Below are 25,965 nucleotides of genomic sequence, written 5' to 3' on the forward strand. Positions count from 1 at the left end.
TTGTCATGTGGGCACTGGCATGGGACGAAGAAGAAAAGTAAAGTATAATATACTTGGGAAAAGGGGATGAGGAAGAGGGGAAAGACGCTGGGCGACGGGACGGGAATGGCGGGCGGCACCAAAAAGCGATGTTTTGTTTGCTCATGATACCACGAATGACCGAGGACAAGGCGATTGGGGCGGTGATTCCGCCTTTTTGGTAAGGGGATAGAGAGAAGAAAAAAGACTTACGGCATAGCGATATGGAACAGGAATTCAGAGCATGGTTACTGCAAGGGCCGCGTGGAATTGTTCATTGCCACCCCAAGTGACCAATACTGAAGCGGGCTACGTGTTTTTGTTTTCCTTTGCTACAGACTATCTATCCCGTTCAACCCCAGTGTTTTGCTGAGAAACACTAAAGGTCCGAAACGCCAAAGCAACATGACCGAACCCATAAGAAGATTGTCTTTCTGCACCGTTCCTTCCGTATCCTATGATATAATAGCTGTTCCTTCCACACGCAAGAACCTTTGACGCGTCCTTTCCCTTCCCGTTTGATAGGCCTCACCTCCCCTTCATCCCTTTCTCAACGTCAACTCTCGTCCAAACACTTGGTTCATCATTCACAATCACTTCGCAAAGATCAGGCAGCCCCTTTTGCAAAGCTTTCGACCGGCGACTACGTTGTCTCCTCTACATCACCAATCTCTGGCCTCCTTCAACCTCCCCCCTTGGTCTTCAGTCACCGTTCTACCCTCTCCGACTACCAGTCTAACCTAAATACCATGTCTCGTGCTGCCGACCTTCAAGGATCGCTCCCCGAGCAGGAATCCTTGCATCAGAAGGAAGGAAAAGTTTCCAAGGTAAGACGAAGCTCTGCTCCTCACCGCCGTCTCTCTCCCGTCACTGACATCTCGCAGAAAGAAAAGAAGCGTATTCGGAGAAAACTCAAGATGGATGCGAAGGCCGAGATGATCAAGCAAGAAGACCCCGAGATGGTTAGACAGGAACAGCCCGTCGTCAAGCAAGAGCAAATCGAGCGCTCGGCAGACGCCGACACGGCTATGGACCACGACTCTGAGAGCGAGTGGGAGGGCTTCCCTGACCCGCCCACCTCGCCTACGCACATGAGTGCCGTCGTCTCGCAGTCCAGCGTAGGCAGCAGCGTCGTCGTCGACGAACCGGCGATCGAGGGCAAATTTGGCATCGGCGCGCTGCAGGAAAGCATAGCGCACCAGTTCCCGGGAGAACCCCGTCCGGCTACCCACGTCCTACTGGATCTCCTCGACGGTCCTGCCCTCCGCGGCCTCGCGGCCCCCTCCCGGCCGGGCAACCACACCGTCCACCAGCTCGCCCTCGGGACGCGCCTCTGGTTCGACGATTACAGGGGCAAGCAGATTCGCCTGGGCGTCGTGCGCAAGAACAAAGACCCCGTCATTGACATGTCCGGCGGCCGCCGAAACGGTATCCTCTGGATCCGAGCTATCGAAGCTAGTCCATCCCAGCCGGGACAGAAACCCACCAAGTTTCGGGGAATACAATTTATCACTGCGGATATCCGCCTGTACGAGAAGGAGTCCGCGAAGACGAACGGCGGCATCCACTGAGATGGGGGAGAAGCCGTGAGTGCAGGACGTCTGGCAGTTTGTCAGTCCGGAAGAGGATCCCAAGATTGGGGAGCTGCGAAGCAGTTATGTGGGAGTCTATTATTGAGTGGTCATGTTGCTTCTTTCTGGCAAGCTGAAGCTTTCAGAAAGCGTAGAAATGCCTCACCCCAATGCAAGGACATACACCAAGCTTGAGGCTGTTTGTTTTCCGCCAAACCCCTCCATTTGTCTATGTTAACCCTATTATCTGGCCCGTCTAACCGCATAATTCTCATGAGACTTTCAGGCACTGGCATCAAAGCAATGTTGCGCAATATGACAGCAACATGGTATGTTGCAAGCTTGCTAAACTCCATCAGGTTGCTGTGCTTCTCGGTTCTCTTGTCTGGTCTTTCTGTTTCTTACAATCAAAACCCACAGCAGGGCATCACAATACAAGTCAGCAATTGGTCTCTTGTAAGGCTACGACTTCAACACAACGAAGTGTCCTGCATGCTAAAAACTGTAGCCTCGGCCACGAAGCCCACACCAATGATGACTGATACCCCGCCATGCACTGTCCGGCCACGTGAGCCGCCCCATCGCCCGAGGCATCCGCCCAGCTGTTCGACATGGTGGGGATAATCAACGGACCAATCTTTAGCTAAGTATAAGCAAGGACGGATTCCGAGTCGAGGTTCTCTTCTAGGCACTCTTGACTGTGTCGCCCGGAGAGTCAGAATCGATGTAGTGCCGTGTGCGTTGCCGTCTTGCCAGAGTCGATGAAACAAAGATCGACATGAAGAGGGCGACGGGCTGACAACCTTGTTTATTATAACTCTGCTTAGACACTAGTAGAATTATTTGATGAAAGTGTGCCGTTGAACCCTCTTGTTTGTTTCCCACGGTGGATTGATGAAGAACCGTCCATGGCCCGCCCCTTCAGATATTCCTTTTAATCGTCAGCGAAGAGAATGATGGCCCTCTCTTTTACCCAACATCCTCGTATCTACGACAGAAACGAGGCATTATTCGTCAGATATGTCTTCTTTGGTACGTGCGTGACCTCTGCGGTAATGTTTATCATCCTGTATTCTGGCCTTGTTGCATTCCATTCTTACCGAACGTTTGTAGCCCATTGATCTGTTCGAGGACTGCCTTTAAGCTATCCATGCTAGAGAGGCAGACTTGGCGCACTTGTCCCGTTTATGAGGGAGCCGTGGCGGGTAGTGTCTTTCCGCACATGTCTTTTCCCAAGGGTTAAAATATGGCGCGATGTAAAGCCCATGGGTCAATATAAACCAACGCGGCTCTCCACTCTTGGACTTGGCGAGAGCAATACTGCGTCGAAATCGACACCGCATTTTCTGCCTTTCCTGTCCAGCTCATAAAGTTCATAAGAACACATTGAGGGGGGCCGTCGTAACTAGCAAATGAGTTCAGGGAGGAACGCAAAGGCTGTCGAGAGTTGGAGGTGTGCCGTCCAACGTCTAGTGCTATCCATATCTGATACCTACGTGTCGAAAAAAAAGAAAAAGAAACAGTACACACACTGTACTCGTACTCCCCCTCAACCCCACCAGACCTTCAACGCCCTGGTGACCACCCCGCCATCACCGCCAGACGCGCGCGCAGACTCCACGACGCCATCTCATCCAGCCTTCGCGACCGCACCCACCCGCAACAACATGTCGTCACATCAGCGGTCCTTCTCCCATTCCCAGTCCCAGTCCGGGGCCAAGGAAAAGACCTATTTCGAGCAGCAGCGCGAAGAGCTCATCGGCGAGATTGCCATGGTAGGGGTTCCCCCCACCCAGCGGTGCTGCTACGCGCAGCGTCAACAAAATAAAAGTGCGGACGCTAACAAGAAACACAAAAAACAGAGCTTCGAGCATGTCCTCGCCAACATCAACAAACTGAACCGGTCGCTTGAGGCTGTCATCACAGTACTGTCTCCCGGCGTAACCGGACCAGGCCAACAAGCAGCAGAGCGCTAACTACCATTTACTCCAGGTCGGAAACGAATTCTCCTCCGTCGAGGCGCTGTGGTCGCAGTTCGAGAACGTTATGGCCAAGGAGCCCGAACAGAACAAGGAGGGTGAGGGCAGCGGCGAGGGAGAGACGAGGAACGACGAGAGATCATGATACCCCACGGATTGACATGAGAGCATGATGTTTTTTTGTTTTTGTTTTTCTTCCTTTTTTTCCCCTTGCAGGTTACACTGTTGTCATCTTTCACAACCCCCCCCGACCATGCCGAAGCTCTCTACCGCAACCCCAGACAGCTGGTGAAGGACGTGCGTGGTCTCTCGGCCGACTTGCACATCTCCCAGGACTTCCTCCTCTCCTTCTCTTCCTTCTTCTTCTCGTGTTTCTGGATCGTAATGCCTCTCGCCAGGTCCTTGACGCCAAGCACCAAATCCCCAGAGCCGGATTTCTGGAGGGCGCTCAACCTCGCCGCGATGCCGAGGCACCTGTCCCCCACCGCCCGCAGAGGCTCCTCCTTGTCCCGCAACTCGGATCTGAGCTTCGAAAGCTTCGACCGGAAAACCCCCATACGGATTCCCAGCTTGGCGACGAGCGATCTCTCAGCTTTGGGCGTTGTGCCGTCGCGTTGGAGCCGGAGGGACTCGACCTTGGCCTGCTGCTTCTCCGCATTGTGCGCAGCCCAGTGAGTCTCCTGCTCCAGGTGCGTAATCTCCGCGTCGCTGCGCTCGATCAAAAGGCCTATTACCGTGGTATGTCTGCCGGCGGCTATGTCAGGAAACAGAGATGTGGGGTAATCTTCTCCGGCAGCCTGCTGCATCTCCAACTTCTCCTTCTTCGCCCTCGCCTCTTGCTCCCGCTCGCGATGCTTTGCGAGCGTCAGGGTCCTGTTGGACCATATCTTCAGTCCCATTTCGATCTTGTCGTCTAGGGCCCTCTGTTTGCGTTCTTGAAAGGCGTTGACCTCATCGATGGAGCCGAGCACCTGCCTGGCGTCATCCCCGAGCTTCTTGGCCCTCTCGCCGAGCTCTGCCAGCGGCCGGACGGCATCCTGGTACCGCTTGACGACTTTTTCATACGTGTCCCGGGCTATCCCAACATGCCTTCGCAGCATGTCGCACTTCTTGGAGTGTTTGAAAGGGTGGCACAGCTTCCAAAGCGTGCCTTTGATGTCCCGATGGGCCGAAGCAACGAGCAGACTATCGGCTACTTCCAGACCAGCGAGACATCTGTCGACGGCGTCTTCATCAAGGGCCTTGTGCTCTTTAGTCAATGCAGCAAGCGCCTGCTCCAACCGTTGCATTCGGTGGTCGATAGCAGCGACGGACGGGACCAGTGTGGTGGACCGGCGGGTGCCGTCCGTGAGAAGACGATTAGTCCGCGGGAGATCGGCGACGTAAATCTGGGCGGACGGTTCCATGATGCGCGAAGGATCGGCAGATGCTCTTTTATAAATAGAGTTGTTAATGGCAACCCTAGTTCTCGAGTGTGTGCAGTGTATGCTTCGCAGTAGAAATTGAAAGCGGAATTAGATTGCGAGAATCCCATTGCTATCTATGGCCTTCCGTGCCGCCTTTCTCCGATGGGGGGGGGGAAGGGGTTCACTCTCTCTACTTACCTGGACGGACACTTTTGGCTGCCACGGGCGCGGCTGCACTTCTACCGAGACAACTACAAGCTCGGAAAGCCGACGACGGTCTAACGAATCACTATCGCTCATTTTCACTTATCAAACTGCGGGAATGTGGGACATTTGGTTTTGATGCTTTTAACATTTCATGTTTCCTGCCTCCTTTGGACTGCCTATCAAGACAGAAAACCCAATGCTGCTACAGGAGAGGGAGAAGAAGAATAAGAAGAAAAAGAAAAAGAAGAACAAGAAAATGGGAAAATAAGAAAAATCATCCCAGGGAGACCTGGAAGTTACCCGAGGAATAGAGAAACTGGTCAAAGCCTTCGCTCCCCCCCTGTTTCCCGCTCCATTTGTGTGTTGTGTGTGTGTGTGTGTTTGTGTTTGTTTTGTTTCAAGGAAAAAGGGTATGGATGAGCCTCGAGACTCCAATGAGAATACCACTCACTTTCCCTCCCACTCCTCCTTTGTTTTCCCGCCCCCTATATACCAATCCTTCTCCTCCGTCGGGGAGAAGAAGAAAAACAACAGTTTCCACGTCCCCCGGTCTAGAGTTCGTCCAGCCCCTAGAACAGGAGACGCCGCTCGCTAATGGTGGCGCATGCTTTCTCCAGATCGTAATAGTAGCAGGTCGTAACGAGATCATGCAGATAAAACAAAAGTCATTCATTACGCCCCCCGCCTGTGTCCAATGCCTGGTCGTTACAACCCCGAGATCCTCAGCGAGGACCTCAAAGGATCTTGCAATTCCTCTTCTTCTTCTTCTTAAGAGCGATGCCATGGAAGCCTGCGCTGCTTCCTGGTGGGCCGCCGGATGATGAAGGGACGGCGGCTTGAGCCTCCATGTTTTTCCGGTCGTTAGCCACGACAGTCAGGATGGCTTGTTCAAAGATCTCGTCGACGCCCGTCATCTCCTTGCTGCTGCACTCCACGTACTGGGCGCCCATCTTTCGCGCCACGGCCCGACCTTGCTCCTGAGTGACGGGTGTGAGGCCTTGTGTCTTGAGCATGTCGATGCACGTCTTCTTGAAGCGGAGGTCGGATTTAAGGCCAACAAGAACGAGAGGGGTGTAAGGACAGAAGTGTAGGACTTCGGGATACCACTGGAGACGAATGGAAGTCAGCATTAGCGCCAGAAATGTCCGCCTCCTTGTTATCGGAGGAGCGGTGACTGAAGTTACCTTGTCCATGACGTTTTCTAGCGAGTTGGGGCAATCAATCGCAAAACAGACAAAAATCAGGTCGGTCTCGGGGTACGAGAGCGGTCGCAATCGGTCGTACTCCTCCTGGCCGGCCGTATCCCACAGCGCCAACTCTACGGTCTTACCAGACGGCGGGTGTGTCGGGTACGTGATGTAGTTCTCGAATACGGTAGGGACATATTTCTGTTGTCGATCAGAGTCAGCAAGCACTGTTTTGGTTCATCTCAAGGACTCGCGAACGACGCTCACGCAGCGCCAGCTGCCGCCGCCGCCGCCGCCGCCGCCTGGAGAGTCTGAGCGGGCGGAGGAGGAAGGAGCTCACCTCTGGGAAATAGCCTTGGCTGTAGCTGATGAGAAGACATGTCTTGCCGCAACCACCGTCGCCGACAACGACAATCTTCTTGGAGTAGGCAGGGCCTTCGGTGACGTGGGTGGCGGCGCTCTCGCGGCCTGTGGAAGAGCTCATGGTGGTGCTGACGGTGCCGTCGCTGCTCCTAAGGCGGGTGTTGCGGCGGGATGTGGCCGGGCGTCCCAGGCCGTCGTCGTACTTTTCGCTGATGTTTTGGGAGGGGCTGTGGTATGAGTTGCGATACTGGTATGAGGACGCCATAATGCGGCAGACTCTAAGTGGTGTGTGTTGTGTTGGTGCGCGGTGACGGCGAGGTCGTTTCGCTGCGCGTCCCCCCTCGCGTGTGTTTGCGAGATGAGTATGAGTTGGTGTGTAATTACCGTGGGTCGGTGCGTTGGCTCGTATGGGGGAAGGAGGAGGGGGGGGAGGGGTTGTTGGGGAGACCTGAGTGGTTTGTGCTTTTATGCGATGTTATTCCCCGTTTGTCTAGATGCTAGCGTATCTTGGTTTGCGACGAGAGATGCTGGTATGGCTGCTGAGGTTGGGCGCCTCTCTCCTAGACCAGATTTCGTGCTCTCAGCAGCTAGATGCTGTTGCTGCTCTCTGATGGTGATTTTGAGTGTGATGCCGTTGAGATATGGTTCGGATGAGAGGCACGCGATGCGGGTGGCTTGAATAGAGGAATGTTGAAGAAGGGCTTTGCTTGCGTATTGTATTGTGTATTGTATTGTATGGGGGTGGGTTTGTGTGGTGAGGTGGATGGGCGGGTTGTATTCTTGAGGAGAAGGGACGGGGGAGCAAGGAGGGCAAGTGTAAACAAGTCGACGGGGCAACCAGCCACTTCTTGCCGGGGTGATGACGGCAGGCGCCAAGGGGCGCCACAGCGATAATACACGTACTATCGTACAGGTACAAAAACCGGGGCGCGCCAACATGGATGAACTACCTATCAACTGACATCCCTGGCGGTTGGCCTGGACCAGGGCCAAAAACCTGGCGGCCCCCTGCAGTCCGAAAACAGGAAGCTACGAGGTACGCACCTACGTGATAATACGTAGGTAATCAGTTTTTCCGGCGCGCGCCTGCCTTGCTTCCGGCCGCCGGACGGGATAATCGATATGTGGCCCGAGCTCCAAACCCCACCACCGCCTCCCTCAAAACCGCGACTTGAATTTTTCGTTCCTCGGCGATTTTTTTCATTAGACGAACGCGTCAAAGATCTTGACAAGAAGGAACGCTTCCATCCCCCTCCCACGAGCGAGCAAGCAAGCAAGCAAGGGAAACGAGGAGGGGCTTCGTCATTTGCGCGCAAAGTTACGCATCCCGCAATCAGAATTCCACTGGCTTTCAGCTCCTTCGCCTGCTTCAGCCGCCACCATGGATGCCAACGGCGCGACCGAGAGCAAGTACGTGACTCTGGTCTCGAGTGACGGCTACGAGTTCGTCGTCTTGCGCGAGGCCGCCATGATCAGCCCGGCCATCAAGGGCATGCTCGACACCAGGAACAACTTCCGCGAGGCTGCCCTGGGCCGCTGCGTCTTTGAGGAGATCAGGTAAGCTCGACGACTCTCATCCCTCCTTTTCTCATCATCACAAATCACGCCCCCCCATCCGCTGGCTTGTTGCTATGATGAACTACGATTATTTCGCTGTGTTCTTACTGACAGACCGCCGCTACAACGGCCGGTCTGCTTGATTGCCAAACTACACTTGATCTGAAACAAGCGCAACATTTCTTATTCGTCATCTTCCTTTTTCTTTTTTCTTCTTCTGCCGACCCCTCCTTGTTCCAAGAGTTCTGGAAGCATCTGACCGTTCGTCCTCGGTAGTGGCGTTGTGCTCGAAAAAGTATGCGAGTATTTCCAATACTGGTACCGCTACCGCGAGCGAGAGGATGTCCCCGATATGGACATTCCGGTCGAGCTGTGTCTGGAATTGCTGGTCGCAGCCGACTACCTGGGCCTAGATAGTAAGACAACCTCCCAGCCTTCCTATTCACTCCCCAGAGTGACGAGGAGGGGTTTGCCACACAGGGACGGCATTTCTGACGCGCTTTTTCCCACCCCTTCCAGAGCAAAACACCGGCACCGTCTGATGACCATGAGCACATGAACCCTTTTCGGGGTCTATCATTTTTATGACGCGGAGTTCAAGCGTTTTGAGCATCATTGTTGGCCAACGGGACACAGATGCCTTTTGCTATCATGACACCATGACAAAATGCCATTGCACAACAGGCATTATTCTTGCTCGTTTTCCTCTTTACCATCTGACGGCGACCCATGTTGCTACCCCACACGTGGAAGAGAAGAAAAAAAACCACATACCATATACCCTCCCCATCTTAGCATATGCGTTCCTCTCTCACTCTTCCGTGGGTTGAACGTCTATTAAAGATGGAAGATTGACTCTATTCCACTCACTCTGCTTGACTCAACTTTCTACCATTGAGATCTACGCTTTTTCTGTTGGGATACATGCTTGCACGCGCTAGTATAGCTGGTGGGGTGTCAATACAAATCTCTTTTCCGCCGTCTTTTTAATGCTCCAGTCGTGAACGTGAACGATGACCCTGGCGACTCACAATCTATCTAGTAGCTGTGATTAATACCGATTTGGACACGAGCTCAGTGGTAATCTCTAGGCAAGCCCCATACTCCATCAGCCGCAGCTCACATGGTCGTAATGTAATCAGTGCCAACCTCTGCCCCGGCCTCTGCCCCCTCCTCTGCCACGTCCCCGACCACCCCGTCCTCCCCCCCGATGGAACCCCCTACCGCCGCCGCCGCCGCCGCCGCCCCGGTGCCCCCTGAACTCGCCAGCAGGCGGCCCCCTCGCCCTCCTCTCCATCCTCTCCTCGTCGCTGGCGTCCCACAGGTTCCTCAACCCCAGCAGCTCGCAGAACGCCGACGTCTGCGGGTTCGTGTACTCGAACGGCTGGTGCGCCACCGACTCGGGCGCGCCCTCGACGTGCGGCGGCGCCGTCACGGCGAAGTTGAGCGGCACGTCCAGCCCGCCGTCCTTGGCGGCGACGACGTTCTCCTCGACCCACCGGCGCTCCGCGTCGATGAGCGGCGCGTAGTGCTCCTCGCCCAGGTCCGGGCTCGGCTGCGCCGACGGGTCGCCGATCGAGAGCGACGCGTGGAACACGCGCGTGATGGCGAGCCACTCCGGGTCGTACTGCAGGCGGAACGGGCGCGCGGGCGCGGGCTGGTCCGCGGGCGGCACGTTGTGCGGCCGCGCCTCGAGGAGCTGGAGGAAGTGGCGTCTGGGCAGGCACTTGTCGAGGGCGAGGAAGTTGACCTGTTTGTTCGTGATTGTCGGGGGAACGGGCTGGCCCGGCGTTCTCTTGGGCTGCGGCGGGGGACGCATGAAGGAGGCGGGAAGTTGGGCTCGGAGCTCGTCGGGAACAGAGGTTTTGGCCGTAGACTTTTCCTTGCTCGTCGCCTCCTTGGGGGTGCTGCCGGGCTGCTCCTCGTCGTCGTCGTCGTCGAGGCTGATCTCGTTCGGGTTCGCCTGTGCCGGAGCAGGAGCATCTGTGATCTCCTCGTCGCCGTCGATATCGATTTCGTCCGGGTTATCGGGCGCAATCACCGGCCCGTGTGCCGGGGCGGGTGTCGCCTCCTCGACCGCAGCCGGAGCGGTCTCGGTCGCGTTTGGCTCCTTGTCCTTGTAAATTTTCAACGCGGCAAACTTGCAGTGCAGATGCGCCGAGAACCAGTAGGGCGGCCTCAAGCGGTCGCACACATATTCCGCCGCGACGTTTCCCAGCGTGCCGTCCTTTGACTCCCTCTCGAAGTCGGGCTTCATCCTCCACAGTGCCTTCTCGTCGCCCCACCTCTCAATCGCCCTGGGCCAGTCGTGGCTGATTCCCACGTCGACCTGCTCTCTCACCAAGAGGAGCTTCCTCACGTCCACCTCTCTGACGTGGTAGAAGCTCTTGATCTCGTCCGGCCCCATCGGCAGCCGCTCGTGGTGCGCCTTGCGGTAGTCGAAGCCCTTCCAGATGCCGCTCATGCCGGCGATCCGCAGCGGGCCCAGGCGCAGCACGTTGGCGGCGCCCAGGTAGTAGATGTTGGGCGCGGCCCAGCCGCCGTAAAAGAGCTCCCACATGTGGCTCGCCGCCTCGTGGTTCCCGCCCGTGAAGATGGTCAGGTAGGGCGCCGTGCGTCGTCCGGCATAGTACTCCCAGAAGTCGCCCAGCTCGCGGTACTTTGCGGGGACGGACATGACGCTGAGGTCGGCGGCGTTGCGGGCGGCCTGGAAGTCGCCGCCGATGATGAGGAGATCGACGCCCTCCCAGCCGCGGGCCTCGCAAGAGGCCGCGACGGCGGCGTAGATTGCATTGAGGGTGCCGTGGCCCTGGCGCACTGTTAGTAGATGAACCCGAGGGTACGTTTGTAGCGAACATGGCTGGACTTACGCAGCCCTCGACGGCAATTCGGACACCGTTGGTCTCGAGCGTCTGCGTGGCCATTTTGATGGCTGGGGGGTGGACGAACGGGGGTTCTGTTGTTGTGTGGCGGAGGTTGAGTGCGATTCGGACTGCGACCGCGAAATTTTCCTACAGGGCCGCTCAATGAGTGAGTATAAGATGATACCTGAACTGTCATGCCTCAGCCACCACAAGGGGTCGATGACTTCATTGAATAATTGAACATGAAACCAGATTGAATTGCGTTTAGTTGGTCTTGTAATTCAAGTTTATGAAAATCGCAGAATTTTGAAGTGCATTCATCGACCCACCTCGCACACTACACTCAACCCGACCACTGGCTGATTGTTTTTCATGATAGAAATCATTGAGTTGAGCTGATCCGCTAATTCTAATATCTACAGCTGCTCGTAGAATTCAAGCAGTTTCTTCGCACCGATCTCCCACATCGCATCGTTCTGCAAATGATGTCCGGCGCCTGGTACCCAGGCAAGCCTGACCCCGCCGCCCTCATCGTCGTCGTCGCCCTCGCCATCGAGAGGCTTAACTACTTCAACCTTTGCGTCCAGCTTCTTACCACCCACAAGGTCTGCAAATTCCTTTCTGTAGAGCGCGGCCAGGTTTGACATGACATCTCTTGTCATCATCTTGTCCTGAGTGCCGGCTAACACCATGATGCGCTCGCCGCTGCCCCGGCTAGCGATGGAGCCGATAATGTTAGCAGCCGAGCTGAAGGGCCTCATCATACTGATGGGCCAGAGGAAGGACTCGTAGCGGTTCACGTGCTTCTGGAACTCGAGGGCGGCGGATTCTGGCATCTGGTCGCCGAAGAAGGCTTGCTTGACCAGGAAGGGGTGGGAAAGGGGTGAGTTGGGGTGCCAGCCGTGGAACAGCATGCGGACGGCAAACCACGGGTCAAACATTGCCCAGTTGGCGTATACTCCATAACTGTGACTCGTCAGCTACGGCAAGAGTATGGACTTCCTCGTGTGATGCTCACGATCCGAAGGCCGGTACAGCTCCAAGCAGCGCAAGGCCCTTTACACGGGCTTGCCTTGCCGAGAGGATGCCCTGGCTCAAACCGCCGCCGCTCGAGTGTCCCACGAGCATGACTTCGCTTCCTTGGCGCTCCCGAACCCATTTTATGGCCGCAACGGCATCATCGGCCAGGTTTCTTCTGGTGGTCAAGTACACCATCCGGAAGTATGAGGGGTGCCAGCTGTTACCATGCCCTCTCAGGGAGACAGCATAACACGGTATGTCGTGCCTGGCAAAATACTGCATATACTCGGACCACACCCATGCGCTGCCCATGCCGCCATGAATGAAGAATATGGGCGTTTTTGACATAGTCGGGTTGGCACCCTGGTTCGAAAGAACCTCGATTCTGCCTGATGGCGTCTCTACCCAGTATCTTGTGAGGCCCTTGGGGGCAGCGGGCGGTTCACCAGTGGGTGCGGTCCAGTAGAGCCACTGGTAAGTCAGTTTGAAATCGAGTAAACCCATGTCTGAGACGGCTGTGCTATGAGTATGAGTGGCCTGCAAGATGTAAAGTACGAGTTTTCGAAATGACAAGGTTATTCTTGACCTCGCCAAGGGTTCAGTTGGATAGCTTCGATGAGGACACACTGGCGGCCGGGGAGCTTCATGACCTTTTATCCCATTCCAAGACCTGGGGGCGCTGAGACGCGAATACTTAGAGACGCCGTGTAAGCCACAAGCTGCAAAGGGCAGCGTGGAAGCATGTTGCGGTGTTGTTCCCGAGCCGTTTTCGAGAGTAAGGACTCATCACGGGACTTTCAGGAACGGCACGACCACCTGGTCCATGTAACCATGGCGCCCGTTGCGGCCGCCAATTGGACAATTGACGCCTGCATGGATGCTAGCCACCACACACGGGCTGAAACTGTAAGCCTTGGCTCATGGACTCAAGAAGTCGGAATCTTGAGGGCGTCGGCAACTTTTCTTTTATTGCTCGTGACCTCCAGATTTGAGTCACCGTGTCCGCGGTGCGGTTTAGTCATGTAACGAGTGCGCGTCGAGCACGGTTGGGTTTAACATGACCGTCCAAAGGTTCCGCTCGCAAATGCCAGTTATCTCAACTCAGCGCCGATGTAATTTTCCTCCTCCCCTTCGTCGGCGATCCGAGGTAACTTCCCGGCTAGCATCTTTCGACTCGTCGCGATAGCCTCAAGAAGGCTATTCGGGGCGAAGAGGCGAGACGACGATGATGCAGGACGAAGGGGACAACCGCACTTGGGCCGGCGACCCCCAGATTTTTGGGTTGCATCGCCCAGCCGTACCTTATAGTGGGAACCCGATGATTTTCCGACAGCCTCACCACACCCACACACTGTAAGCAACCCCCCAGTGCACTGTGCCCGCCTAAAAATTGTCAGTCTTTCCCGGACCAGACACCACCCCCCAAAGGAGGAGCCTCGCGATCGCAGCCTCGACCGCGCAAATCCATCTTTCCACCATCCACACATTACATGGGCAGTTTCTCTCCCTCGAATCGCCCACCATGAGCGTATGTCACCACCCGTACACTCCTTCACTCACCTCTCTTAATCATCGTGATGGAAGCTGACCAGATCCTTTCGCGCAGTTCGTGCCCATTAACCCGCGGCCTATGCTGCAAGACCTGTATGTCCTTTCCCGGCGGGAACGCGACCTCACGCCGCGCATCCCAGCCCCCCTCCCCCCTATCGCGAACGACAATGAGCAACCCGCTAATATCTCTTCCCCTCTCTCTTTAGTGTCAACCAGGATGTCGTTATCAGACTCAAGTGGGGCGAGACCGAGTACAAGGGCAAGTTGGTCAGCATCGACAGCTACATGAACGTCCAGCTCAGCGGCGCCGAGGAGTACATTGACCAGAAGATGACGGGAGCTCTCGGCCAAGTTCTGATCCGGTACGCAGACCCGGCCCTTCTCGCAGACCTCCTTCATGGACAACTGGCTGACGCGCTAACAGGTGTAACAACGTCCTCTGGATCCGCGGCGCGAAACAAGGCGAGAACGGCGACGTCAGTATGGATGGTTGAGCAGGACGATTGAACGAGCGGAAGCATCAACACAGCCTCGGCCACCACCAACCCCAACCCCCCCGCTTTCGTACTCTGGTATGGTGGTCAAGAAAGAAGGGAGAGGAGGATGCGATTTTCACAGGAAAGGTTTGGAGCATGGACGACGACGACAGACATCAAGTTCAAACAGGACCAACAGAAAGCAAGAAAAAAAAAAGCCGTCGACAATGGATTCGCAGTTCCATTTCCAGGTTGAATACCCGCCCACCCCAGGCCGCGCTGCAGCGTAAAGGAAAATCATATGTCTCCCTCCGCAGCAAACTATAGAGAAGAAGAAGAAAAAGGAAGGTCGCGACATCTCGGGCGCCTTCCGTGCCGTTTCCTCCAGTTTAAACTAGCTACCACATTCGCAGATACTTACATAAGACAAGCAACCTTGCGACTACTGCAGAGATCCGATGACGCCACCTTGATGCGCTGTGTCTCGCTAACCCATGTGTACGCTTCGATAAGCCACTCGTACCACACCCGCGAATCGTCCGTCTGTCGCCACATCGTGACCTCCAGCTCCGTGTCGGCGGGGTAGTAGATGGGTTGCTGTGAATATTAGTGACCCAATCAAAAAGAAGAAGAAAAGGGGCAAAGAAAAGAAAAAGTTGAAAAAAAAAAACCACTTTCAAGCAGGAATCATCGGGACGCCGCTCACCTTGATGGGGAAAAAGATGGGGAACCACGAAATCATGTCCTTGCTCTTGCGGTCGATCAACTCGGGGTGCGTGCTGATCTCCACCTTTTCCTTGTTGCCGGTCTGTGGCGCGTAGAGGACCGACTCGAAGTAGCCGGCCAAGCCGTGGATGACACCCCTCGTGCGGCAGACGAAGGTGAGATGGGCGAAGCGCGAGTTGTGGTCGTTGGCACCGACGGCACCGGCCATGCTTCCGCCTCCGCCGCCCATGACGCCGCCGGCGCGCCTCGTCTCGATCTGCTTCAGCGTAGCCTCGGGCACGGGGTGGGAGAACTCCCACGTCTGCTGGAAGCGGGGGTGGTCGGGCACGCGGACGGCGGCGAAGTCGAGGGCGAAGAGACGCACAACCCAGGGGGTGTCGAAGGCGTTGGGCTCCGTCGGCACCCTGGTGAGGAGGTCGGCGTGGATGCGCGGCGTCGCAATGGGGCTCAGGTGCGCCGTGTACGACTCTGGGATGGAGATTCCGCCGGGGGCCAGGACGTGCTGGACGCCGTCCAGGCACTCGGGGGATAGCTCGTTGTCGGCAAAGGAGCCGAGGAGCTCCGACACGAGGATGTCGACCTTGCCGTAGACGGGGTTGTTGTCGGGCGTGCCGGAGATGAGAGGACCCTTCCACGAACGCATGTCCGTCTTGACGACCGTGACCTTGCCGCCCCAGATCATTTCGTTCTGTCTCAGGAGGTAGACGTAAGCGTTGGGGTTCTTCTCGACGGCCCAGACCTGGACGGGTACGCCCGTCGCCTCGCTGGCCTTGAGGGCCCTCGTTACGAGTGGTCCACGGCCAGAGCCGACAACGGCGATGACAACGGCGCCGTTCTGCGAAGAGGTGGCCCGGCCCAGCTGGCGCCACTCGGCCAGCGCCTCGGTGCAGGCGGCCTCGTACTGGTTGTACTTGACCGGGTCTCCCTCAAAGACCTCATACGTGGCCGACTCGAGGTTGTCGGACAAGGGCTGCAGGGGCGACTGAAGCCAGTCTTGGAAGCTCGTGAGCGTCGTCTGTTCCAGGTACGACAGCGGTCGCTGCTGCGTCTCGAGCCACTTGAGGTAGGCGGCGTAAGCGCGGAAAGACTTGAGCGAGTCTTTCGTCAGCTGGGCCGACGAGTCGCCCAGAGCAGGGAAGTCGGCGGCAGTAGGGAGGGCCTGGTTCGTCAGGCTGACGGCCTGGAGCTGGGCTTCGGCGGTCAAGGAGGCAGGGTCCGGGCCAACGTCGCTGAGCAGAAGCCAGGGGGAGTTCTTCAGGCGCATGTAGTTGAAAATCATGTCCTGGTGGGCTCTGGGCAGGGCAGGGTGGCCGGTCTTGTTCTTCTGGAAGGTGTTTCCGCCAAGAGACAGGAAGTGCAGGGGCTCGGCAAACCACCTGTCCTGGAGCGCCTTCTCAGGCAGGGCTCTAGGAATACGGATGGCTATTGGAATTAGCGGCCACATATCGTGCATGACACAGAGGTTATATCTTACCGACGTAGAGACGCATGCTGTATTCACACATGGTGCGGACGGAATGCCAAGAGTCCCAGGTGCTGTAGATGTCAATCTCCCTGCTCTCCTCAGGGTGAGGCAGCTCAGACAGGGTGGAGAGCAGCTCGGCCGTCTCCTCCAGACCAGGCTCGCGGTACATGGGAATGTGGATGATGAAGTTGAGGCGCGAGGCAATGGTCATGGCCTCCTGGACAGCTCGGCCGTACTGGGCGATGCCCTGATTTCCTCCATTCTTGGATGCGTCTCTCCTGGGGCCGGGAACGACGATGCTTCGGACGCCGCAGAAATTGGCATAGGCAATTTCGAGGTTGAGGACCTGCCTTGAGACGCTGGCGACGACAGGGTCGGTCGAGGCCAAATCGATCCAGGGGCTGGCGTAAGCGATGTAAGTGGTGACTGCATGGCTGGGGAAGAGAGAGGTGTCCTTGGGGGTCAAAGGGGGAACAACGGCATCTGCCAAAGAACCGGCATTTTGCTTTGCCTTTGCGAGGTGTTGAGAGACGAGGTCCTTGACACGAGCATGGAAGTGCTTGTTGGTGATGGGTGCTGTCACGAAGTTGACCTGAAGTGGGGGGTTTGTGAGTGAGCGAGTGAGAGGGAGAGAGGGGAAATTCAGGGTCAAGGGTCACTTACACCGGTGTTCAGGATCTGGCCATACTGGAGGTCATCTAGGGGCTGATCTCTGTTGGAATCATGCTGACCGAGGCTGAAAATAGGCCTGATTTGGTTGATATTGGCGCCGTCCATGGTTGACTCGGGCACTTTGAGAGAGTGGTGTAAATGCTCGGCGCACAAATCACACACAACGAGGGGGAGTGGGGGGTTATGCAAAAAGCAGCACCTGTCGGGTTGAAACCTGGTGCTTCGGCAAGGAAGAAACAGAGAAGAGAGAAAGAAAGAGCGACGTGATCAGCACTTCATGCTTGACGGGCTGCTCGTCAAGTCTAGAAATATTTCAGAAATAAGAGACGAAAAGGGTGTATTTGGGGTCACTGTCAACCCGATGTTTGTGTGATCTGACAAGACAGGCCCGTGTGGTTCCCACCCCGAAAGGCAAAAATGCACCAGATTTTGCGAGTTGCGACTCGGTGCCATTGGTTGGTCGCGTTTGCATACAGTGGACTCGAGCTGGGACTGGACCCTGAAGCATAAGGCGAGAGACAGTGTCCGCTGTCACGCAGGACTACCTACTAGCATCGATTTGGTCACTTTGGAGACGACTATGGTCTTTTCTTATAGCACCTTGATGACGCCGTGTTACACTCTCTCTGGACATGGTGGGTGCGCTCCTCAACACACACGACTCCAGTCTCACGATGACCTGGTGAATAGTTGTTTAGTTTCTAGTACATGCCGTGTCAGTTTCCAAAACGCCCAAAGTCCCTTTACAGTGTAATGATTGTCTCTCAAACGGTACCTCTAATGCATCCGTACTGCTACATACGGAGTACTACATAGTATGTACAAGTATCCGTATGTAGGTAGTTAACCTAGGTACGTATCTATAGCCCCCTTATCTTATCATCCCACCATGCTATTGGTCCGTGCGCGAACCCGCCCAAATTTTTCCCGCGACATCAAAAAAGTTTCCAGGCGGTAGTAGCCTCGCCCACTTGTAGTCGCCTTTCCGACTTTGTTGCCGTCGCTGTCCAATTCCCCGGGCCGCAACTTCAGCCAGATTCTCCCAGTCTTCTTTTCTCACCACTTCTCCCCCCCCCCCCCCCCCCCTCTCCTGTGACGGAAGGAAACGCGATAATGGCCGACACCGATCCCAAAGGCTTCAAGCGCTCCAGCGCCGACAGAGAGGGCAGCTCGAGGAAGAAGGCCAAGAAGGAGGAATCCGACTCAGAGGAACCCAAGTACAACCCTTACCTGGCGCATATGGACGACAGCGGCGTGGACTCCAGCTCGGCCTTCGCTGGTTTCAAGCAGCGCGCCACCACCGCCAAGCAGGCTGAGAAGGTCGAGGACCTCGATACCAACGCCTTCACCGGCCGTCCCCATTCGCAAAAGTACTTCCAGATCCTGCAGACGCGCCGGGATCTGCCAGTCCAAAAACAAAGGTAAAGCTATGATCTAATCCCCTCCCCGACTTCTCCGGCTTGCTAATGCCCCCGTCATAGACAAGAGTTCCTCGACAAGTACCACTCCACCCAGATTCTCGTCTTTGTCGGCGAGACGGGTTCCGGAAAGACGACACAGATTCCCCAGTATGTCGTCTATGATGAACTTCCCCAGCTCAACCGCAAAATGGTCGCCTGCACCCAGCCTCGCCGTGTCGCCGCCATGTCCGTCGCCCAGCGTGTTTCCGACGAGATGGATGTTGAGCTCGGCGAGGAGGTCGGATACAGCATTCGTTTCGAGGATAGGACAAGCCCCAAGACGATCCTGAAGTACATGACGGACGGTATGCTTCTCCGAGAAGCCATCCACGACCACGAAATGTCCCGTTACAGCTGTATCATCCTCGACGAGGCCCACGAACGTACCCTCGCCACCGATATCCTCATGGCCTTGCTCAAGCAGATTGCTGCCCGCCGTCCCGACCTCAAGATCATCGTCATGTCCGCCACCCTCGATGCCCAAAAGTTCCAGCGCTACTTCAACGATGCCCCTCTTCTCACCGTCCCCGGCCGTACCTTTCCCGTCGAGATCTTCTACACCCCCGAGCCCGAGCGCGACTACGTCGAGGCGGCCATCAGGACGGTGCTGCAGATCCACGCTTCCGAGGGCGAGGGAGACATCCTGCTCTTCCTGACGGGTGAGGAGGAGATCGAGGACGCGTGTAGGAAGATCAATCTCGAGGCCGACGAGATGACGAGAGAAATCGACGCCGGGCCCCTGGCAGTCTACCCCCTTTACGGCACACTGCCGCCGCATCAGCAGCAAAAGATTTTCGACAAGCCCCCGGCCCCCTACAGGAAGGGCGGCCGGCCGGGTCGCAAGGTCATCGTGTCGACCAACATTGCCGAGACGTCGCTGACAATCGACGGTATCGTCTACGTCGTCGATCCGGGCTTCAGCAAGCAGAAGATCTATAACCCTCGCATCCGTGTTGAGTCGCTCCTGGTCTCGCCCATCTCAAAGGCTTCGGCCCAGCAGCGTGCCGGTCGTGCCGGTCGAACAAAGCCCGGAAAATGCTTCCGCCTCTACACCGAGAACGCCTTCAAGAAGGAGCTCATTGAACAAACGCACCCCGAGATTCTGCGCTCCAACCTGGCCAACACGGTGCTCGAGCTGAAGAAACTTGGCGTGCAAGACCTTGTCCACTTCGACCTCATGGACCCCCCCGCCCCTGAGACCATGATGCGCGCCCTCGAGGAGCTCAACTACCTGGCCTGTCTCGACGACGACGGCGAGCTGACGACCCTCGGCAGCCTGGCGTCCGAGTTCCCCCTCGACCCGGCGCTGGCCGTCATGCTCATCTCCTCGCCAGAGTTCTACTGCTCCAACGAGATCCTCTCCATCACCGCCCTTCTCTCCGTGCCGCAAATCTGGGTCCGCCCGGCCGCGCAGCGCAAGCGCGCCGACGAGATGAAGGCGCAGTTCTCCCACCCCGAGGGCGACCACCTCACGCTACTCAACGCCTACCACGCCTTCAAGGGCACGGCCAACCAGCCCGACGTCGATCCCAAGAAGTGGTGTCACGAGCACTTCCTCTCGTTCCGCCACCTCAGCAGTGCGGACAACGTCCGCGCCCAGCTGAAGCGCATCATGGAGACCCACGGCCTCGAGCTCATATCGACGCCCTTTGAAGACAAGAACTACTACACAAACATCCGCCGCGCGCTTCTCTCGGGATTCTTCATGCAGGTCGCCATGAAGGAGAGCTCCGGCAAGGTGTACCGCACCATCAAGGACGACCAGGCCGTCATGATGCACCCCTCGACCGTCCTAAAGACGGACTACGAATGGGTACTTTACAACGAGTTTGTCCTGACCTCGAAGCAGTACATCCGTACTTGCACCGGAATCAGACCGGAATGGTTACTGGTAAGTACCCCGCTGCCACCTCAACCCTCCCACCGATTCAGTTTGGGCGCATGAATGGATGAATTGCACATGCCCATCATTTCTACCCTCTCAACCTTGTTGCTGTGACCCCTCGGCACCCTGTCTTCTTGCCCCCCCCTGTCAGCTTACTCCTCGGCTAACGCGAACGTCACAGGAAATTGCTCCGGTCTACTACGACCTCGCCACTTTTGAGAAGGGCGACGTGAAGACGGCCCTCACCCGTGCCGCCGAGAAGAAGCGCCGCAAGGAGGCTATGAAGAACGGCCGGTGAGCGGCACTTGTGCAGGTCCCATTATACAGCTGCGGGGGGGGGTATGTTGGCTTGAAAGTCAATCTCCTTCAACCCTCTATGGCGGTGGCGGTGTCAATGTTCCAAAACAAGAAGGAACCCAGGCGAACTGAAGGGCAGCTAAAACTCTCTTATACCGGGGTGAGGCGATCGTATACAGAAGTACCGCGACTGCACATGCCGCTTTTGCGAGGGCCGCTCGCGTCGCGAGAAGGGGTGGCTTGACGACCAGAGGGCCCCTCTGAGCTGCTCTAAACCCTTTGCGTTATATTGGACAGAGGAGAAATTCTCCCTCGCCGTCCCGGGCTTTTTTCTTTCTTACCCTCCCTTCTCCTTGGCAAACCGTCAACTCGCACACAGACTACAAATTCTTGGAGGGGGGAACTCAAGCGGTAGAACAAAAAGGCTCGGTGGTCAACGTCAACACCAGGATGGCCCCATATCAGAAGAAGAGGTGGGAACGGGTTTGGGGGACAGGCGGGTTCGATAGAAGCCGGCCTGGTTTAGAAGTTTTAGATTTTTTTTCCCCCCCACGGCGTCCCAAGGAACGCCAAACAGAGAAAGAAGAGAAAATAAATAAAAAATATAAATTACCGAAGCATCGATGGAGGCACATTTTACGTAAGATGCGACTTTTCTTTTTTTCCCCCTTTCTTTTGTTCCATTTTCTTTACCGTCTTTCTCTTCTGCTTCGTCTTACCCTTGTCCTCTCTCTCTCTCTCCCTCTTCCGTAAGCCCCCACCCCATGCGCGTTCGACGTGGACACACATGCATCCCGCAGATGCAAATCGATGCATCACGAGTCTTTCCCGCCCCCCTTCTCTCTATCGGAAAGTCCCTCGGACCCGAATGGGCTTTTGACACACGGGTGTAGAACTCGACGTGGCACCCGGCCCATAGTGTACACACCCGCGGCTATCAGCGGGGAAACAGCGGTCTGTTCCGGGTTTTACACTAATTTCATCAAGGAAAAGAAATGAAAGCAAAACAAAACCATTGTTCGCGTTCCTTTTTTTTTCGTCAAAAGTCCACTTTGATGCTGGCCGGGCATAGGGCGGCAAGTAGGTAAGTCTTATCATGCATGCAGCATGCATACGCGACTAGTGTGTGTAACAATACCTGGCATCTGGTTTCAAGGAAAGGCCTTTTTTTTAGGGGTTTTTTTGTTTTTGCCTCAGCCCCGATCCCCACAAGTTCGGGCGCCGTTCGGACCTGGGCTACCGGATCCAAGAATGTCTCACAAGGGCATGGCTCATTAACGACATGGGGTAATTCTCGGCAGGAAGGCCGGACTCTCCCTCACCGCCTGGTCTTCCAGCACAGTGGATCTTGGGTTCTGTCTCTCTGCTGACATCGTTTGCATCGTTTGCTACCTAGTCTGGTAGCCTAGCGGTTCTCGCTCACTTGGCCGATGGGTGAGGCGTCCTGCTCGACCTCTTGGCAAATCTCTTCATTGGTAATGTAATGGTCACGGTTTGCCCATCCATCACTCCTAGATTTCATACTACGACCCTGAGGCCCCCCTGTCTTCATCGTCATCCTACATCTTTTTCAATCTTCAAAGTCGACAGGGAGGGGAGGCAAGGCAAAGACGCAGGAGGATCAATAAGCCAAGTGGAGTTGGAAAAGAAGTAAGAAATGGGGGGGGATGAAGGAGGGTTGAAGAAAAAAAAGGAAAAAAAAAGAAAGAAAAAAAAAAGACCGCAGATTCCCATCCTGTTGCCGCCACATTGAAAAAAACAGGAAAAGTTGTAGACAGGACTTACGAAGGATGAGGCGCCCCAGTGGGCCGACCAGAAGCGTCTCCCCTTCCGAAGCCCTGGGACAAGGCCCTGGAGGTGGGTGTTCTTTTCCCATAAATGTCTGAATTGACATATTCTCCTGCGGGCGAGACGACGCTCGTAGATGCGGTGCGGCGGCGTACTACTATGGTACCGTACCCACGGTCGTCGTGATATCCGGCGGTATCCGGCAGCAGGCGGGGGGGGGGGGGGGGGGGGGCCGCAGGTTTCCCGAGCCCGGTCACCTTACTTCGCCAAGGGCCAGAGTAGCAATATCCGGCCTCGGAGAAGGCTGCGTTCTGCTAAACATCAGCATCTAGCAACGCCTTGATTAGTGAACGGTAGTGGGTGGCGTGCGTTTCAACGTTTCCCGTGGTGGTGGCGAGTGCAGGTCGGGAACCGAAATCGAACAGTCCAGACCCTTTCGCACGCACCCCTCTCCATGCCCCTCCCCCTGTTGCGCCTTGGACCCCTATACCATATTATGTATAAGGGTGCAAAGGACTCCAGGCAAGTCCCTGGCAGGTTAGAGAAGCTGATATTAGCCTTGTCGAGTCTGGCGGCCATACAAGAAACAAAAGTAGATTATGCAAGTGTCCAAAGGGATTTGGGGGCCAAGGGGGAGACTGGTGATTACAGTTGAGACGGACAGAGAAAAGGGTCGGTCTAGGCATTCATTCTGTGGCCGAAAAAAGAAAAAGACCACCGCCTGTAATGGGGCAGAGTGACGTAGGAACGTAGAGAAACCTACCTACAATCGCGACATCGGCTCATCAGCGACGATGACGCAACGGAGCAGGGGAGGGGGAATGATGGACGAGTATATGTCCGTTTTTGTACACACGTAAAGACTTTATTGCGGCTTCCCCCCCGTGTGGCTATCCTATGAGGATCCGGCGACGGCGACGGGGAGTCATGTGACTCAAGCTTTAGATTTGCAAAGAATGAAATAAAATAAAAGTCGAATGAGTGTGAGTAGCGTAGCTTTTGGTCCAACGTCCAGAGACGTCCCCGTTGTACGAGGGAAAGAAAAGAAAAGAAGATAAAAGAAATAGGAATGGCCAACGTCCTCATCGACGGTCATTGGTTGGACGTCCCCTGTGTGGCAATCCCAGGACGCCGGTGAAGTGCATGTCAGTCGACGACCTGGCGAATCCCCGCCCTCGGACTAGACCACACTCGGATGCGCTGCCCAATCACACCGCCATGGACAGGGACATAGACAACATGTCCGAGCAGCAGCCCTGGCGTCACAAGACAACACGCTTGCTCTCTGTGCCACCCTTTTGGGCCGTTTCTAGGGAGTGCCGGAAGGGTCCGCTCGAATACATGCCGGACACGACGCATAGCTCTGCAAGCGTCGTCGACAGACGGTATAGCAGAGCATACCATAGCACGGCACAGCATCGTAAAACTCAGACTGGTAATAATTTATCCGCATTCGAGGATCGAGATTCGAGACTGTGGCGAACCGCGGCCGACCACATCGTGGAGTGGCACGCTGTCAGTGGGGTCTGTGTGTGGTGTGTGTGTGTGTGTGTGTGTGTGTGTGTGTGTGTGTGTGTGTGTGTGTGTGTGTGGTGTGTGTGTTAACGGGGCATTCGCTTGATGGTGCCTGCAAGCGATGACGTGCAAGACTGGTGTACCGGTATACGACCCAAAGACAGCCCTGCTTTTCTTGACCTTGCTTTGCCTGGATGGGCCAGGGTTCTTGGGAGTTTCCAAGGGGTGGCTTCTAGCCTGCCAGGCGGGATGGTCCCCGACGACCTGTCTTCCTTTCCTGTCAGAGCCGACATGTATTGGCCCCGAATCTCATAGTCAGCCATGCCGACCCGCTGCATGTCGTTTGAGGCCAGTCGTAAGAGGAACGGTTGCCGCACTGGCACATGTCTCCCGGGTCGACCCAATATCAGGCCTGACTCAAGATGCCCTGGCGAATCAAGACTATAAGGCGGTCGGTTTGGCTGCGGTACACTAAGGATTCGTTCAAATTGCTGGTTGGCAGGCGAAATGGTGTAGAATCAGTAGCGTTCAGGGTGCAGGACGGGTCGATGAATCCACTCGCTATTTTAACTTTATCAAAGGTCGAGGCGAAAGATAACCAGTGTGCTATAGCTCCAGGCTGGGGCCGGTCCAGTAACGAGGACGACCAGGCGACTGATTGGAGACGATCGACACAGCCCGCGATGCTCTCCTTAGCAGTCTCGGTCATCCGTCCCACAAGGCATATTGCCCGCCCCTTTCTCACTTTCTCGGCGAGCAACTGGCGTGTGTATTTCCTTCTTAGTCTTGGTGAATAACTTGCTGGCCTTGAGCAGTCAGTACCAGTTTGAGCCACTCTTACAGCGGGCCAACTGCACCCACCTAATGTGAGTGCCCGTCGGGTGGCCGCTAGTTCCTGCAGGCATGAAGCCAAACACATTTGCCGTAGAGGTTCTTGAGCAGAACAGAGGGAAAGCCTGGGTTCTGGCCCCAAGGTAAGGTGTCAAAGTACACTAGTCAAGCAACGATCGTAGAGACTAGTCGCTCTAGCCAAGGCTACCCTGCTCCATCACTTGGTTAGCTCTTAGGCTTCATCTCCCAATCAAACGTCTTGGAGTCTGTCCCGTGGACTAGGTCGCGGAGCTTTCTAGACATCAACATGACGAGACCTTGCTCGTTGGGAGCGGAACCCTGGAAGCCGTGGGATACCAACCACGGCCTGCTTCCGCTGCCATGCATGGATGGGCTCATCATTCTGCACGCGTTACGAGTACCATCCAAGACCGCTCTGTGCCGGTGCCCCTGTGGTTCAAAGTTAGTCTCAAGTATAGAACAGTTTTATGGCCTTGATGTTGCACCTATCAAAATAAATCTAGGTACAGTGCCCTTGCTTGCTGTAAAAGGTACCAAGTCAGCTCTGTCGTTTTTAGAGCATGGCAGCTCTGTGGTTTAACTTCACAAGCAAGTTTCCAGGAAACACTTATGTTTCCGCACCAACAGATAAATGAAGTCGAGAATCATGGGTGGTATACGTTGCGGTGTAGTAAGCTCAATCCGGACAAGATAGAAGCTCTCACAATCTTGTTCCACGCTAGAGCACCAAGCAACTCCCGTCGCTCTAGAGAGAGCCACAACAGATCGCTAGGATGTGGCATCCACCCCAAAGTACACGAAACGCTTGTACACAACTGCGGGTAAAGCCGTCTGCAGCTTGTGTCCGTTGCCCCCTGAGTGAGTGACCACTGACTGTGGTACGTGTGAATCCCTCCACTTGTACTGCCATTTTATTCACCCAGGCTGACGGCATAGTGTCTTTTACTCGTGTAGATACAGGTCCGCTTTTGGACTGTACTGCGCTAGCCCGAGGTGCCGCGGGACGGGCGTTTAACCATCGCTGCGGTCAGGCCACAACGATTTTGTTACCCAAGGGGAAGAGATACCAATACCATGGCTGAGTCGAGGAGGATCTTCGAGGCCAT

At 55.8% G+C, this 25,965-nt stretch overlaps 10 protein-coding genes across 10 annotated transcripts; 5 read left to right on the plus strand and 5 right to left on the minus strand.

Annotated features, from left to right (window-relative positions):
* Window positions 1-767: 767 nt before the first annotated feature.
* GLRG_10325 (uncharacterized protein) lies at window positions 768-1,589 on the plus strand (the record flags this gene model as incomplete). The annotated part of the gene is made up of 2 exons (XM_008101010.1): window positions 768-845; window positions 903-1,589. The coding sequence occupies 2 exons, from the start codon at window positions 768-770 to the stop codon at window positions 1,587-1,589; spliced, it is 765 nt and encodes a 254-aa protein (XP_008099201.1).
* Window positions 1,590-3,256: 1,667 nt separating this feature from the next.
* On the plus strand, window positions 3,257-3,713 carry GLRG_10326 (DASH complex subunit Dad1; the record flags this gene model as incomplete). Its single annotated transcript, XM_008101011.1, has 3 exons — window positions 3,257-3,364; window positions 3,452-3,514; window positions 3,582-3,713. 3 exons carry the CDS (start codon window positions 3,257-3,259, stop codon window positions 3,711-3,713), a joined length of 303 nt encoding a protein of 100 aa, XP_008099202.1.
* A 121-nt stretch (window positions 3,714-3,834) lies between these two features.
* Window positions 3,835-4,974, minus strand: GLRG_10327 (uncharacterized protein; the record flags this gene model as incomplete). Its single annotated transcript, XM_008101012.1, has 1 exon — window positions 3,835-4,974. The coding sequence occupies one exon, from the start codon at window positions 4,972-4,974 to the stop codon at window positions 3,835-3,837; it is 1,140 nt and encodes a 379-aa protein (XP_008099203.1).
* Window positions 4,975-5,915: 941 nt separating this feature from the next.
* GLRG_10328 (Ras family protein) lies at window positions 5,916-6,996 on the minus strand (the record flags this gene model as incomplete). The annotated part of the gene is made up of 3 exons (XM_008101013.1): window positions 5,916-6,287; window positions 6,366-6,569; window positions 6,709-6,996. The coding sequence occupies 3 exons, from the start codon at window positions 6,994-6,996 to the stop codon at window positions 5,916-5,918; spliced, it is 864 nt and encodes a 287-aa protein (XP_008099204.1).
* Window positions 6,997-8,112: 1,116 nt separating this feature from the next.
* On the plus strand, window positions 8,113-8,830 carry GLRG_10329 (Skp1 family protein; the record flags this gene model as incomplete). Its single annotated transcript, XM_008101014.1, has 3 exons — window positions 8,113-8,288; window positions 8,565-8,704; window positions 8,808-8,830. 3 exons carry the CDS (start codon window positions 8,113-8,115, stop codon window positions 8,828-8,830), a joined length of 339 nt encoding a protein of 112 aa, XP_008099205.1.
* Window positions 8,831-9,426: 596 nt separating this feature from the next.
* Window positions 9,427-11,212, minus strand: GLRG_10330 (lariat debranching enzyme domain-containing protein; the record flags this gene model as incomplete). Its single annotated transcript, XM_008101015.1, has 2 exons — window positions 9,427-11,097; window positions 11,159-11,212. The coding sequence occupies 2 exons, from the start codon at window positions 11,210-11,212 to the stop codon at window positions 9,427-9,429; spliced, it is 1,725 nt and encodes a 574-aa protein (XP_008099206.1).
* Window positions 11,213-11,568: 356 nt separating this feature from the next.
* Window positions 11,569-12,676, minus strand: GLRG_10331 (uncharacterized protein; the record flags this gene model as incomplete). Its single annotated transcript, XM_008101016.1, has 2 exons — window positions 11,569-12,118; window positions 12,171-12,676. The coding sequence occupies 2 exons, from the start codon at window positions 12,674-12,676 to the stop codon at window positions 11,569-11,571; spliced, it is 1,056 nt and encodes a 351-aa protein (XP_008099207.1).
* A 1,018-nt stretch (window positions 12,677-13,694) lies between these two features.
* GLRG_10332 (LSM domain-containing protein) lies at window positions 13,695-14,217 on the plus strand (the record flags this gene model as incomplete). Its single annotated transcript, XM_008101017.1, has 4 exons — window positions 13,695-13,700; window positions 13,779-13,816; window positions 13,930-14,085; window positions 14,148-14,217. 4 exons carry the CDS (start codon window positions 13,695-13,697, stop codon window positions 14,215-14,217), a joined length of 270 nt encoding a protein of 89 aa, XP_008099208.1.
* A 399-nt stretch (window positions 14,218-14,616) lies between these two features.
* GLRG_10333 (PRMT5 arginine-N-methyltransferase) lies at window positions 14,617-17,167 on the minus strand (the record flags this gene model as incomplete). The annotated part of the gene is made up of 4 exons (XM_008101018.1): window positions 14,617-14,796; window positions 14,906-16,347; window positions 16,400-16,982; window positions 17,054-17,167. The coding sequence occupies 4 exons, from the start codon at window positions 17,165-17,167 to the stop codon at window positions 14,617-14,619; spliced, it is 2,319 nt and encodes a 772-aa protein (XP_008099209.1).
* A 1,008-nt stretch (window positions 17,168-18,175) lies between these two features.
* Window positions 18,176-20,705, plus strand: GLRG_10334 (helicase associated domain-containing protein; the record flags this gene model as incomplete). The annotated part of the gene is made up of 3 exons (XM_008101019.1): window positions 18,176-18,483; window positions 18,544-20,413; window positions 20,589-20,705. 3 exons carry the CDS (start codon window positions 18,176-18,178, stop codon window positions 20,703-20,705), a joined length of 2,295 nt encoding a protein of 764 aa, XP_008099210.1.
* Between the last annotated feature and the right edge of the window lie 5,260 nt (window positions 20,706-25,965).

Source organism: Colletotrichum graminicola (assembly GCF_000149035.1).
Source record: "Colletotrichum graminicola M1.001 genomic scaffold supercont1.59, whole genome shotgun sequence".
Lineage (NCBI taxonomy): Eukaryota > Fungi > Ascomycota > Sordariomycetes > Glomerellales > Glomerellaceae > Colletotrichum > Colletotrichum graminicola.